The following is a 16332-nucleotide window of genomic DNA, read 5'->3' on the forward strand; positions in this document are numbered from 1 at the left end:
TATGGGCTCTAATATTTCATATTCCAGTATTCTAATATAAGGAATATGCAAGGGATGGAGGGGGTTCAGCAGGAAGGGCTTGCTGGAAGAGCATAAGCCTGGTCTTCTATGAATGGAAAGGATTTCAAAAGGAGGGAGGGGGTGGGCAGAGAGAAAATCTGGGGGCTCGATGGTTTGTGGGACTCTCAAATGCCCAACTTTATTCTGAAGACAATGAAGTCTAGGGGCGATGAATCGGAGGAGGACAGTGAGTAACCTTTGTCTTTAGGAAACAGTACTGCCTAGCACCCAGGTCACCGCCACTGGGCTCCAGCCCCTGCTGTCCTACCACTCTGGCCCAGGCCACTTCCCTCCACACAACTCAGTCCAGCCTGGCCTAGTTCCCACATACACCTTGGTTCAGCCCCAACTCACCAGGGTTTATGGAACAGGAGGGCAAGAGCACGTTCCCTCAAGCTCTCCTTTCAGAAAATGGTTATACCTCTGTTGCAACCATTACACGTGAAACTACTGTACACAGATGAGATAGGCAAATATGTCTAAAACCTAAGAGCCCCTAGTTCCTATCGAGTTGAAGTGCTTGACCTACTAGTAGCTCCTCTTCTGATACTCTCATTGGTAGCAGAGCAAGGAACTGCATGCTTCCTGCCTCCAAAGTGGTATTGGTGGGCCCACACTGGGAGGCTCAGGGAGCTATTCAGCCCCATTGCAATCAAAGTAAAGTGTTATTCTCCATTTTTCACTCCAAAATCAAGCTAAATGCTGACTTACTATTTCAAGATGTTCAAAGATGGCTGCCATGAGACCTGCAGGTGACTGCCTTCACTTTAATCTGTGAACGCCATCTAGGCAATGACATTTTCCTGCTGCAGAAATAAATGTGCCTTTCTAGCAAACTACTACCATCAATGCAAATAAGTGGGCTTGGGAGCTCAGATAAAACAATTAAGCAGGCAAGCTGGTGGGAAAAGAGGTCCCTGAAGCTCAGTATACCACTACTTAGTTCAGAGTATTTAGAGGAGAATAGAATTGGCTCCAATGGGCCTCATAACAGCAGTTTCTCCTGTCAAGCAGGGCTAAAGGCTCAGCCCTAGGTTATGAGACTGAATAGGAGAGGGTTTAGAGGAGGTGAAAATTCCACTGTCGAGAAACCTTCTGTAGCCTTCTGTAGCCATTCCCTGCCCCACCAGGCTGCTCTAGGCCCCAGGCCCATTTGCCACCAGTCATAGCCCTGACCCTTCCAATACAGACACATTACTGGCTAGTGAATTATTTTCTTCTTCCATGAGGTAACTAGTAAACTCCTTCTCCTCCTTTCACTCTCTTTCAGAATGCAACTCTCTGACCCTGTCCCTCCTCATTCCAATCTCCCATCCAGGGGCAACATAAACTCTTTGATCCCTGCACAGACAAACAAGTACTCCTCAGCTTAAGGATGGCTTTGAGAATAGCCTTTAATTGAAGGGTATATGTAGACATTTTTCAAACATTTTCCTAAATGAGACCCATATTTATCAATACAATTTGATGTAGAAAATGTGTGATTTTCATGGCTGCTCCCCCAAAACTACAAGCTAGAAGAATATTTGCAATATAAATTCCCAGCATTTTAGGAGATGTGATACCTGACTATTGTTTAGGCAAAGCAAATAAACCCAAGAAAATTGACTCCAAAGATTTATTATTTAAACACAACTAAGTCAAACTTGAACATTCTCAGCCCCCCAAGGAATGGCAAATAGAAATAGACAACTAACAACTAGAAATGTGCAGATTTCACTGAGGAATAAGAGCATTATCTGGCATTTCATAAACTCTATGTGCTAAACCAATATGCATTTTAAATGATCACTCACATACGAAGGTGTAATACAGTTTGTATAATCAACTCCCATCAGAAAAATACGCATTTTACCTAAAATTTATTTGACAATAGTTCTGATGGAATTAGATGCTCTGAACAATATGAAGGAGAAAAAGGAAAAGAAAGAAAACTTCATCTGAAAAACCAGTGTGGTACTCAACTTTAATTTTTTTTTTTTTTTTTTTTTTGAGACGGAGTCTCGCTGTGTCGCCCAGGCTGGAGTGCTGTGGCCGGATCTCAGCTCACTGCAAGCTCCGCCTCCTGGGTTCACGCCATTCTCCCGCCTCAGCCTCCAAGTAGCTGGGACTACAGGCTCCCGCCACCTCGCCCGGCTAGTTTTTTGTATTTTTAGTAGAGACAGGGTTTCACCATGTTAGCCAGGATGGTCTCGATCTCCTGACCTCGTGATCCACCCGCCTCGGCCTCCCAAAGTGCTGGGATTACAGGCTTGAGCCACCGCGCCCGGCCCTCAACTTTAATTTTTTTAAAGAAATGTGCCTCCCTTGCTCTAATTACTTTAATTTAAATCTTTTTATTGTAGCTTTTCAGGAAAATATCATGTAGAATAAATGTTTCCCAACCTGTTTTCTTCCATACAATCAGTATTTTGTGTCATACAAACTGAGGCCAAACAATGAGATTTTACATTTACATATATATGCTTAAAATTATGTAATTAGAAGCACACACATATATATCTCAATTGATGTTCATATAGATATACAGTTATTCAAGGGCAAGGGAGATGTGCTTGGAACCCTTTGGGGAAATACTTTACTCCACCTTCAGCACACTGTAGATTTTAGCAATTAACCAGAAACAGGAAAAAAATCCAACTGTCCCTGAAACAAAATGAAAAAGATCTTTGTTAGCCAGACATCATAGCAAATGAAGGTAGCTTTCTCAAAAACACAAAGCATGTCAGTTTTGAGGTGGGCTACTGATTCTCCAACTCTCAAGATTCGTACATTTATCAAGTAAAAACCAACAGGCTCTCTTGCTGAGCAAACAGGATGAGCAACAGGGCCAGAGGCCGTCACCTGCAAACAGGTGTGAGAATCCATCTGATTGAATTCTGCAGGTCTCTAACCAAAGCAAGAAAACAAAATTAGTAGCTTAACTTCTCCATTTCAAAAAGAATAAAAGAGGTCCAAGCCTATTTCTGATACAAAAAACTTCTTATAACTTGCTTCAATTTAGAAAACGTAAATAACCATTATCACTACAGATAGACAAAGGGGGTAATAATCTTATGTATTTGCATATCCAGAGCATACATTAGTTTTATAAATCAAAGTTTTGTATCATTAAACTTTAAAAACTTTATTAAACTTTTTTTTGGAGACAGTCTTACTCCGTCGCCCAGGCTGGAGTGCAGTGGTGTAATCTCAGCTCACTGAAACCTCCACCTCCAGGGTTCAAGCGATTCTCCTGCCTCAGCCTCCTGAGTAGCTGAGATTACAAGAGGCTGCCACTATGCCCAGCTAATTTTTGTATTTTTTGTAGAGATGGGGTTTTGCCATGTTGGTCAGACTGTCTCAAACTCCTGACCTCGAGTGATCTGCCTGCCTCGGCCTCCTCAAGTGCTGGGATTACAGGCATAAGCCACTGTGCCTGGCCTTAAGCTTTATTTAAACTCTAAAACCATCTTGGAGTCAGGTGTACTGGCACGTGCCTGTGGTCCCAGCTGAGGAGGCTGCGACAGGAGATCACTTGAGCCCACGAATTCAAATGCAGCCTGGGCAACACAGCGAGCCCCGTCTCAATAAACAAATGAATAAAGAAATAAATGAGAAAAAACATCTCATTTGGAAGGATTTATCCTAAAGAAATGGCCCCATATTCAAAAAAAATTACATGCAAAATGGTGATCATAATACTATGATTTATAATATTGAAAATTAAAAACAAACCAAATGCCCCCCCCAAATAGGCAATTAGCTAAATTATGTCCCAAGTGCTCAATGAAATAATACAAAAATGACCAATGTAAAGACTATATAGCAGCATGAGGCAATCTTTATAATATGGTGTCAGGTGATAAAAGGCCTTAAATGATTCCCGGGTATCATACCAGTGTGAACATAATATAAGCATAAATATGTGGACCAGATAGAGCAGAGCATAGATAAAAGAAGGCACCTTTATATTTCAGGATGATATAATTATGAGCAAATTTTTCTTTAATACATGATTTCATTGATGTTTATATCATTAAAAACAATTTTCAGATGATATTATGGTTCAACGACTTAAAGAAAATTCCAGATTCTACAGTCTAATGGTGCACCCCAGGACAATTCATCTAGGAAAACATCTTACTCAATAACAAGATTGCAGAAAGTTTTAGGCAGCGGTTGGTACCTTTTTCCTTGCCAGATTCCAAACTTAGGATAACTTTCCATCCAATATATCATCATACCACTTCCTTCTACTCTTCAATGCTCATCAGGAATCAGTATGGTATAGTGATTAAGACCATGGGCATAGAGCAACACAGATCTACTCTGTTGGTTTATTAGATGTCTGATCTTGGGCAAGTAACAATCTTGCCAAGCCTCAGTTTTCTCAGCTGGAAAATGGGGATGATAATACCTATTCTTACTCTAAGCTTCCTTCTCTGAATCTAACATCAAAGGTTCAGGAGATGGCAGGTGTATAGCTAACACATGTCTCAGAATCTAAAACATCTCTGATTTTGATTTGCTGCCTATTTTCCCCATAAACCATTGATATGTTTATGAATTCTCAACTTTTTAATGCTTGACATAAAATACACAATTGTCTCCTACCTAAAACACAAAAATCTATCAACCCTCACACTATTTTGGTAGTCAGCTGAGCTACAGAATCTGGACTTTGGAGTCAAGCAGACATTAGCTATGTGATGTAGAACAAGCTACCTACCTCCTCTGTTTCTCAAATGTGAAAAGGAATTACACCCTCACGCAACTAAGGCTTTTCCTGAGAGAAAAAGGACAAGATATATTAGAGTGCCTGTCAGAGTAGGCACTCAAGAAATGATAGCTATTATTGATGTTCTGATTTGGGGCTTGAAATTTATGATCACATGGAGTTTATCTGATTAGTGTGATCATTCTCAACATTGGCCGCACGTTGAAATTACCTGGGGAGATTTAAATACTACCACCTAGGTGACACCCCCAGAGATTCTGATTTAATTGATCTGGGATGCAGCCTGAGAGTCAAGATTTCAAAAAGCTCTCCTCTCAGCTAGTCTGCCCCTCCCTCCCTCCCTTCCTTCCTTCCTTCCATCTTCCACTGAACCAACGGGCCACTGAACCTCACAAGTTAAAAGCAACTTAAAGGATCTGGAGAAATTAATTTTTTTTCTACAGCTGAATTGCTTGTATCACAATTTAAGAGTAGAAAACAGGAGATGAAACAAAAATGGGGAGAATTATCATCCTGATATCTTTGCTTACTTTTGTTTCAGGTCAGAGAAAGCACTAAACCAATATTAAAAATGTCCTAGCTTCTTTCTTTCTTTTCTTTCTTCTTCCCTCCCTCCCTCCCTCCCTCCCTCCCTCCTTTCTTTCTTTCTTTCTTTCTTTCTTTCTTTCTTTCTTTCTTTCTTTCTTTCTTTCTTTCCTTCCTTCCTTCCTTCCTTCCTTCCTTTCTCTCTCTCTCTCTCTCTCTTTCTTTCTTTCTTTCTTTCTTTTTCTTTCTTTCTTTCTTTTCTTTCTTTCTAGACAGAATCTCCCTCTTTCACCAGGCTGGAGTGCAGTGGCATGATCTCAGCTCACTGCAACCTCCGCCTCCTGGGTTCAAGTAATTCTCCTACCTCAGCCTCCTGAGTAGCTGGGACTACAGACGCGTGCCACCACGCCTGGCTAATTTTTGTGTTTTTAGTAGAGACGGGGTTTCACCATGTTGGCCAGGATGGTCTCGATCTCCCAACTTCATGATCCACCTGCCTGGACCTCCCAAAGTGCTGGGATTACAGGCGTGAGCCACCGCGCCCAGCCACCCTAGCTTCTTTCTAAGCTTCAGAACCTTTTATAATGATACATAACCAAAAGACAATCCAACCACAGGATCTTGAATGAGACAGTCCAAGAAAAGCAGAGAAACCCATTTTTCCCCTTTCCCTTCCCTAATTGCAATTCTATAATGAAAAGGATTCTGTCTGATCCTGGGATAGGTATCCAATGTATGTTTCTTCTAAGGGTTTCCCAATGTGATCATATAACTACACTTAAAAAAGAAAAAGAAACTAGTTAAATAAAACATTTTGAAAGTCTACTACTTTCTATTCAACATAAACAAATCTTTTGGTGGGGATGTGGTGGTGCAGACCTGTAGTCCTAGCTACTAGGGAGGCTGAGGCCAGCCCGGGCAATGTAGTGAGATCTCATCTCAAAAAAAATTCTCTAAAGAGTCTTTCCACAGCCACTGTGGAGACTAAATTCCAAGAACTTGCAGCAGTGAATAAGACGTGCAGGAAAAAGATTGTCCATAAAGCTGGAATTTCAGCCATTGTGCAAAATAATAAAGGGAAAGCTTACTTGGGGATAAGGGTCCTGGGGGCCTTAACTCCCGTTAGCCACATTTGATTTTGTGTTCACTAAGCACTTTCTCTGGGCCTGGCACTTGCCAGGTAGTGTGAGGGATAGAAAAGGGGTTCTTGTAGAAAATAATCTCAGTTGGTGGCTGTGCTACACATCACTATTGATGTAGAGGTCAAAGTCGGAGACCTGGAAATCACCCTTAACTCCTCCCTCTTTTGCACCCACATATTGTCAGTTACCAAGTCCTGCAAATTGCAACTCCTTAATAGCCTTTGAATCCCTCTCCTCCATATCCCTCTGTCTATCTCCACAGCCATGGGATATTAAGCCATTCCCTCTTCATCTCTCACTTAATCAACTGTTTGTTGACTTCTCTCCCTACCTCCAGTCTTCCTCTCAAATCCATTCTCTACTCTGTCAGTGTGATTGTGATATTTCCAAGCCACAAAATTTGATTGTCATGCCCTTAAAAACCTGGCCAGGCATGGTGGCGCAAGCCTGTAATCCTAGCACTTGGGGAGGCCAAGGCGGGCGAATCATCTGAGGTCAGGAGTTCGAGACCAGTCTGGCCAATATGGTGAAACCTTGTCTCTACTAAAAATACAAAAAGCTGGGCATGGTAGAGAGTAGCCTATAATCCCAGCTACTTGGGAGACTGAGGCAGGAGAATCACTTGAGCCCGGGAGGCAGAGGTTGCAGTGAGCCGAGATCATGCCACTGCACTCCAGCCTGGATGACAGAGCCAGACTCTCTCAAAAAAAAAAAATACTTCCCCATAGCAAAAGTACTTAAGCTCTGGAGTGTATTAGGAACTGATTAAGCCATTAGAAATACAGATCAACAGGGATTCTGACCCAGAGGCTCTTGGATGGTCCCTGGACATCAGATTTGTTGGTTTTAGTTAATGTTAAATAATTGCTGCAAGTGAATTTGATGCACATCCAAGCTTTATCTGGCAAAAATTCCAACTCCTGGCCAGGTGTCATGACTCCTGCCTATAATCCCAGTGCTTTATGAAGCTGAGGTGGGAGGATTAATTGATGCCAGAAGTTTGAGACCAGCCTAAGCAACATAGCAAGATCCTGTCTCTACAAAAAAAAAATTAATTAATTAATTAATTAATTAATTAGCTGGGCATGGTGGTACATGCCTGTAGTCCTAGCTACTCTGGAGACTGAGATGGGAGGATCACTTGAGCCCAGGAGTTCAAGGTTACAGTGAGCTCTGATGGCACCCCTGCACTCAAGCCTGGGTGACAGAGTGAGACCCTATCTCTAAAAAATAAAATAAATAATTACAACTCCTTAGTGTTGGCACACAAGGTCCCCCAGAGTCAGGTCATGACCTACTCCTTCAGGCCTTGTTCCTGCCAGTTTACACCTTAAATTTTAAACTCCAGCAACCCCAAGTTATCTAGAGACATCTGTATGCCATGCCTTGCTCAGTTGTCAACTTTACTTTCTACTTTTAAGATTCAGTCTTCCCTCAAAACATAAGACACATCTCTATCATTTTATACGGAAAAGTCTTTCCCTCTTTCCCTCTCCCCAAGTGAGCTAAGTGCTCTCCTCTGTGCTTTCACAAAACCCTGGGCTTCACTGTATCAGGCTCTGTGCCGCCATGCATGGAGATGATCCATTTAGGGGTCTTCTCTCTTAAGACTATAGCCTTGAGGCTAGGGATTAAGTCTTAATCTTATGCCCCCAGTGCTTAGCATAGTGTTGGGCACATTGTAGGTGGACAACGCATATTTGTTAAACTGACCTACTTAAATTAACTGCTTAGCAATGTAAGCTCCATGAGGATCAGGATTTTTATCCCTTTATAGTTTTGCTCACCACTAAAATCCCAGCCCCTACAGCCGAGCCTGGCACACAGTTGACATTCAATATGTATTTACTAAATGAATGAATGGTGGGATTTTGGAGAAGGCATCATAGGGAAGAGTCCTATAAAGCTGGGTTCAAACACATTTGAGGATGGGAGACAGCTCTTCCAGAGAGGAATAAAGTTCCCATAAAGGCTTAAAAAAACACTCAAAGCCCTGGCAGTTTTAAGGAACAGTAAGAACCATGACAGAGAGATTGGAGCATTAAAAGTGTAAGATAGAGAATTAAGGGAGCATTAAAGAGGGCATATATGCCTCTACTCCTAGGCACTTGGGAGGCTGCAGTGGGAGGATTATCTGAACCCAGGAGTTCGAGGCTGCAGTGAGCTATAATAGCACCACTGCATTCCAGCCTGGGTGACAGAGTGAGATCCTGTCTCTAATTTTTTTTTTTTTTTTTTTTGAGAGAAATCTCGCTCTTGTCCCCCAGGTTTGAGTGCAATGGCTTGATCTCGACTCACTGCAACCTCCGCCTCCTGGGTTCAAACGATTCTCCTGCCTCTGCCTCCCAAGTAGCTGGGATTAAGGCTCCTGCCATCACACCCGGCTGATTTTTGTATTTTTCAGTAGAGACAGGGTTTCACCATGTTGGCCAGGATGGTCTCGAACTCCTGACCTCAGGTGATCTGCCTCGGCCTCCCAAAGTGCTGGGATTACAGGCATGAGCCACCGTGCCCAGCTTAATTTTTTTTTAATAGAAGAAAAGACTGCAAGAGTAGATAAGGGGCCAGATATTGCATGCCAAGTTAAGAAGTTTGGATTTGACCATGTGGGCAACTGGGAGCCAGTGAAGATACATAAGCCATAGAATAAGACAATCAAATTTGTATTTCATGAAGATGATGAAGATGATAATAATAATTAGCTTTTACTAAATTATTATATGCCCGTCTCTGAGTTACAGGCTTCACATGTGTGATGACATTCAGTTGTGCTTTTCTGAGGCAAGTACTATTATTTTCCCCATTCCACAAGGAAATGGAGGCTCAAAGAGGTGAAGTGACTTGCCTTACAATACACAGTCAATAAATAGCACAGATAGGAGTCAAAGCCTATTCTGCCCTTGACTGTTCTAGGAAAGATATCAATATGGGATGAGGTGACCAGAAACCACTTTGTGCAGAAAGACCTCAAAAAACAAGCAGTAATTAGACAGGAAAAGGTAGAGAGACCAACCCAGGCATGAGATGCCAGAGGATGTAAAATGCATAACACAAGAATGCCAGAGAATGCAGCTTCTGATTACCTCTGGGGGAATAGAACGCCTCTTTAAGAGGAGACTTTTTGTTGAAACTTTTTAGTATGATACTCAAAATTCGAAGAATACTGACCACCACAAGGCCCATAGTTAGTCTATAGCTACTTGCACTGAGTAAAAGAATAGGACCCAGAGGTTTTCTGTATCCTTGAGAATAGGGACGACTGTGTCCTGTTCTCCTACAGAACCTACCGCTTTCTTTGGTCCATAAGTGTAAACTGAGATCAAAATAAGCTGGAATTGAAGATGTAATGGCATTATTCCAGAGGTTACACTAGCCTTGACTCCCTGTATCCCAGAATCATGTAGTAAAACAGAAAGGATGCGTTTTTTAAAGAAGGGCTGAAGGGTCATAGGAAAGACCAGAGATATTCTATTGTCATCCTATATTCCTGAGGGTGATATTGTATTGCTTTACATGCACGAGTCTTAGTTCCCCCAGTTAAGAGCAGTCCACTTGGTCAAATAGAGGACTACAGAGCAGATTTTGAAGGCACCCGTTAGTTGTTGGTTTGGCTCTAGCTCGAGAAAATGCGTCTTTCTTGAGGAGGACATAGAGAGTTGTACTTTGAAAGAATGAGCTTTGAGATCAGACCAACCTGGGTTTGAATGAATCATGGCTCTACCACTTACAGGCTGAGTGGCCGTGAACAAGTCCATCTCTCTGGGCTACAGTTGCCTTATCCATGCAATGGGAATAAGGTGACCTACAGCTCATGGCAATTGTGAAAATTAAGGGAGATAAATGTGTGCAAATAGTTGGTACATAATCAACTCAATAAAAATAGTATTATATCTTAATGTTTCCATATTCTCAATTAATATGTTACCAAGCCCAAAGAAGACACTTAATAAATACTTACTTGTTGGTTAACAATCAGCATTAATATATTTTTATCTCTTTTTGATCTTTCAGCCTTTAAAACTGAAGATTTTAATAAGGTAGAGCTAGCAACAACTTGGTATAATAAAACACAAAATGGCCATTATAGCTAACATTTGTGTGTTAAGATAATTGGACATTTCCTTCAGTATACTATATTTCATCTTGCTCTGTGTGAAAACATGAAATCTTCACTTTAATTTAGTGATAAAATATTATACAGTAGACTGTCTCAAAATATACTGAACTTCATTAGCTTCTTTTAATGAATAAAAATATATTCAAAGCACAGACAGTGAGAAAGCCAACAGAAAAGCACTCTTCATTTGGCTAATACTTCTTCTGGGTCTTAAAAGCTCTTTGTAACACACTGGCTTCAATCATCACCCAGTGATTGGTGATGCAGAGTCTCAGACTCCAAACATAATCTCTCAAAATGATCAAAAATATATTCTGAAAATAGCATTAACTCCCAAGTAAATGTAAGGTTCAAAAATAGTTCACTCTAGACCAGGATTTCTTGACAGCAGCACTATTGACGTTTTAGGCCAGATAATTCTTTGTTGTGGAAGCTGTCCGGCACACTGTGGCATATTTGGTGTCCCTGACGTCTATTCACTAGATGTCATTAGTATCCTCCCAGTCATGACAATCAAAAATGTCTCTATACACTGCTAAATGTTTCCTGGGGGAGTGGGCAAATTGCCCCGGTTGAGAACCACTGCTCTAGAATAAGAGACTGTAGCTAAATACAAACATTTTTAACTACTTCCGTAAAATATAGATACTTGTATAAAATATTTAATTTACTACCCAATGGCAATGGCAGCCAAATTTTTTTTTTTTTTTGAGACAGAGTCTCGCTCTGTCACCCAGGCTGCAGTGCAGTGGCACAGTCTCAGCTCACTGCAACCTCTGTCTCCCAGGTTCAAGCGATTCTCTGTCTCAGCCTCCCAAGTAGCTGGGACTACAGGTGTGTGCCACCACACCCAGCTAATTTTTATATTTTTAGTAGAGACAGGGTTTTGCCATGCTGGCCAGGCTAGTCTTGAACTCCTGGCCTCAAGTCTTGAACACCTTGGCCTCTCAAAGTGCTGGGATTACAGGCATGAGCCACCACACCCAGCCCAAAGTTGATAATTAACTACAAATTCCATTATTATAGTACTAGACAGCTTTTAGGCTTTAAGACAAGGAAATCCAAGTGTTAGATCTTATTTGATTATTTTGATCTTAAGTCCATTACATCAAAATAGAAATACATTATTTTAATTCACTTTCTTAAGATTTTAACTCATTTGTTGATATCTAAAACAAAATCCTGAATCAAATAAAAAATCACTAACTATCCTCCAATCCAAGCACTTTGGGAGGCTGAGAAGGGCAGATCACCTGAGGTCAGGAGTTCAAGACCAGCCTGGCCAACATGGTGAAATCCCACCTCTTCTAAAAATACAAAAAATAGCCAGGCATGGTGGTGGGCGCCTGTAATTCCAGCTACTCTGGAGGCCAAGGCAGGAGAATCACTTGAACCTGGGAGGCACAGGTTGCAGTGAGCCGAGATTGTACCATTGCACTCCATCCTGGGTGACAGAGTGAGACTCCATCAAAAGAAAGAAAGGAAAGAAAGGAAGAAGGAAAGACAGAAAGACAGGAAGGAAGGAAGGAAGGAAGGAAGGAAGGAAGGAAGGAAGGAAGGAAGGAAGGAAGGAAGGAACTAATTAGGATTTGGGGCAAGTCATCCAACCTTAATTGAAATTCATTTGCATTTATCTATAAAAATATAAAATTTTATTCCTGGTACTCTTTCTTGGTATGTTGTGGTTTATCCTCCCTATTCCTGTCCCTTGAGTCATATTTCGACTTTTCTTTACACATCTGTAAGTGTGCTACTAAATAAAAATTGGGTAGAGTAACACCAGCCAGAATACATATCACTTCCTTTTGCTCCAAAACTGAGAGGAAGAAAACAATGGGGTGCCATTTTAGACACACTGCATGAACAAAAAAGAAAACTGCTTTTTCTTCGTTTCTTTTTAAAAATAATACCCAATGCCAGGCAAGGCCACGGCAGAAAGGCATTTTAAAAACCATAAAAATATTCATGTTTTTTTGACCCTGTCATCCCACTTCACAAACTATCTTGAGGAAATAATCCAAAATGGGGGAAAAAACAAGTTCAATAGTAAAGAAACAGTTCAGCAAAGTAATCTGCCCAATCGATTAAGTAGTCATAAATATGATAAATATGAAGGGTATATTGCAACATGGAAAAGTACTTAGTATATAAACAAAGTGTCTTCCTACAGTAACAATACTCAATATTGAAAGGTGACAGATATCAATAGTACAGTGCAGTGGCTCACGCCTGTAATCCCAGCACTTTGGGAGGCCAAGGCGGGCAGATCACCTGACGTCAGGAGTTCAAGACCAGGCTGACCAAAATGGTGAAACCCTGTCTCTACTAAACATATGAAAATTAGCTGGGCGTGGTGGCGGGTGCCTGTAATCCCGGCTACTCAGGAGGCTGAGGCAGGAGACACACTTGAACCCGAGAGGCAGAGGTTGCAGTGAGCCAAGATCACACCACTGCACTCCAGCCTGGGCGACAGAGCGAGATTCTGTCTCAAAAAAAAAAAAAAAAAAAAAAAAAGAAAGAAAGAAAAGTGACAGCTATAAAGTCCTGTACTTCTGCTGTGATGCTATGGATGAATTCAAGCACTAAAGGGGAATGTGGTGACCACAAGGAAGAGCTTCGAATGAATGCGCAATTATTCTAAATAAGTTTGAATCAATAAGCATGAATAAGTGTGAAGCTCCTCAGCATGTTTTAAATGAGTAAGTATTGCTAATTTTTAAATTGTCATTTTGTTAAAAAATCATTTTCAGAAATGTTTGTCCACAGGAAGAAAGGGTAATCACAAATTAATAATTGTACTTTTGTGTACATCTATATTCTCAAGGCTAGGTATTTAATTAAGGACTTCTTCCTCACAAGTGAAACAACATGAAAATAGGTAATAAGCCTTGCTTCCTGCTATGAACCTCAACATATAATGATAAAATATAAAGAAATGCCATTTAAGAGTCTGTAAGAAGACAGCTTCTTAAAGGACAGTTCTAGAGAACAGATGTCAAAATCACAGTTCTTTATTTTGTGTGTGTGATACGAACAGTACCCAGAATTTACTTTGGAGGTTTCTCACACCCACGATTTAATTTTAAAACTGATATGCAAACATGATCCCATGATGGTATCTCCTCTCTTCCATACGCTATGAAGTCAAGAAGAATACGGGCTTAGCTCTCTGAAGGACACAAAATAGGCATACAGTGTAGTCCCTGCTCTCAAGGAGATGCCAATCTAGTTGGGGAGACTGCTAAAAAAGTCAGGAGACAAGCTTGAACTTAGTAGTTTAGCTTTCAGAGACTTAGAAAACACACTGAATAACAAGCAAGACCACATTATGGAAGCTCCCAACACCAAGGTGAGCTTAGACCTTGACGGAGGAGGAAGTATGATGCTATTACAATTTTTGAATAGGGAAAATGGCATTATCGCCCTGTTTATTTTGTTTTATTTTATTTTCATTTTATTTTTGAGGCAGCATCTTGCTCTGTCACCCAGGCTGGACTTGCAGTGGCACTATCTTGGCTCACTACACCCTTGATCTCCTGGGCTCAAGTGATCCAACCACTTCCTGAGTAGCTGGGACCACAGGCACACACCACCATTCCTGGTTATGTCTTTTAAAATATTTTTTGTAGAGACAAGATTTCATCATGTTGCCCAAGCTGGTTTTGAACTCCTGGGCTTAAGTGATCTGCCTGCCTTGGCCTCCCAAAGTGCTGGGGCTATAGACATGAGCCACTGTGCCTGGCCTATTACACTGTTTAAACCCTTCAACTTCCCACCACTCCCGCAATAAAACAAAGTCCTTAATATCATTTACAAGATCCTCATAAGATCTGACTCTTCCTTTCCTTTCCTTCCTGCCTGCCTGCTTCCCTCCCACCCTCCCTCCCTCCCTCTTTCTTTCCTCTTCTCTTCTCCTCTCTTTTCTTCTCTTCTCTTCTTCTTTGAGACAGGGTCTCACTCTGTCACCCAGGCTGGAGTGCAGCGGTTCAATGATCATGGCTCACTGCTGCCTCAACCTCCCTGGTCTCAGGTGATCCTCCCAAACTCAGTGTCCCAAGCAGCTGGATTACAGGCATGTGCCACCACACCCAGCTAATTTTTTGTAGAGATGGGGTCTCACCATGTTGCCCAGACTGGTCTCAAACTCCTGGGTGCAAGGGATCCTCACCTTGGCCTCCCAAACTGCTGGGATTATAGGCATAAGCCACTGCATCCGTCCTATTCCATACCTTTCTAACTTCATTATTGCCACCTAGCACCACCCTCCCTCCCTTGCCATGCTGGACTTTCTTTGAAGATGTCAAACTGCTTCCCACTCAGGACTTTCAAACATGCTGCCACCTCTGCTTGGAACACTTGACCATCCACCTCTTGCTCAACATCACTTATTTCACAAAGCTCACCAAACGCGTAATTTTTCTTTAATATGTCTCCCTTCCACTAGAATAGAAGGGTCCATAAAAACAGGGAACCTTATCTGTCTTCTTTACCACTGTGTTCCCAGCACTTAGCACAGTGTCCAGCACAGTGCAAGCATTCTGTAAATATGAGTTGACCTGTTAAAAGTAATCTTGGGGCCAGACGCGGTGGCTCATACCTGTAATCCCAGCACTTTGGGAGGCTGAGGTGGGTGGATCACGAGGTCAGGGAATCGAGACTATCCTGGCCAACATGGTGAAACCCCGTCTCTACTAAAAATACAAAAATTAGTTGGGTGTGGTGGTGTGCGCCTGTAGTCCCAGCTACTGAGGAGGCTGACACAGGAGAATCGCTTGAACCCGGGAGGCGGAGGTTGCAGTGAGCCGAGATCACGCCACTGCACTCCAGCCTGGATGACAGAGCAAGATTCCGTCTCAAAAAAAAAAAAAAAAAAAAAGTAACCTTGGACTGAATTGCACTATTTCTTTCTTTTTTTTTTTTTTTAAATTATCCTTTAAGTTCTGGGATACATGTGCAGGTTTGCTACATAGGTATACATGTGCCATGGTGGTTTGCTGCACCCATCAACCCATCATCTACATTAGGTATTTCTCCTAATGCTATCCCTCCCCTTGCCCCCCACCCCACAACAGGCCCCAATGTGTGATGTTCCCCTTCCTGTGCCCATACGTTCTTATTGTTCAACTCCCACTTATGAGTGAGAACATGCGGTGTTTGATTTTCTGTTCCTGTGTTAGTTTGCTGAGAATAATGGCTCCCAGCTTCATCCATGTACCTGCAAAGGATATTAATTCATCCTCTTTTATGGTTGCATAGTATTCCGTGGTATATATGTGCCCCATCCTCTTTATCCAGTCTAACATTGATTGGCATTTGGATTGGTTCCAAGTCTTTGCTACTGAGAATAGTGCTGCAATTAACATATGTGTGCATGTGTCTTTATAGTAGAATGATTTATAATCCTTTGGCTATATACCCAGTAACGGGATTGCTGGGTCAAATGGTATTTCTGGTTCTAGATCTTTGAGGAATTGCCACATTGTCTTCCACAATGGTTGAACTAATTTACACTCCACCAATGGTGTAAAGCATTCCTATTTCTCCACATCCTCTCCAGTATCTGTTGTTTCCTGACTTTTTAATGATCACCATTCTAACTGGTGTGAGATTGTACCTCATTGTGGTTTTGATTTGCATTTCTCCAATAACTAGTGATGATGAGCTTTTTTCATATGTTTGTTGGCTGCATAAATGTCTTCTCTTGAAAAGTGTCTGTTCATATACTTCACCTACATTTTGATGGGGTTGTTTGTTTTCTTCTTGTAAAT

The 16332-nt window shown here is 41.6% G+C and overlaps 1 protein-coding gene across 1 annotated transcript in view; it reads right to left on the bottom strand.

Moving 5' to 3' along the window:
* Positions 1–2499: 2499 nt before the first annotated feature.
* Positions 2500–16332, bottom strand: part of LOC101012620 — a 118670-nt gene continuing 104837 nt past the window's right edge. The window contains exon 7 of the mRNA XM_017954416.3: positions 2500–2706. Within this exon, the coding sequence (XP_017809905.1) occupies positions 2667–2706 (40 nt within the window). The 3' untranslated portion in view covers positions 2500–2666. The remainder of the gene's footprint in view (positions 2707–16332) is intronic.

The sequence above is a fragment of the Papio anubis genome, chromosome X, assembly GCF_008728515.1.
Source record: "Papio anubis isolate 15944 chromosome X, Panubis1.0, whole genome shotgun sequence".
NCBI classification, from domain to species: Eukaryota; Metazoa; Chordata; class Mammalia; order Primates; family Cercopithecidae; genus Papio; species Papio anubis.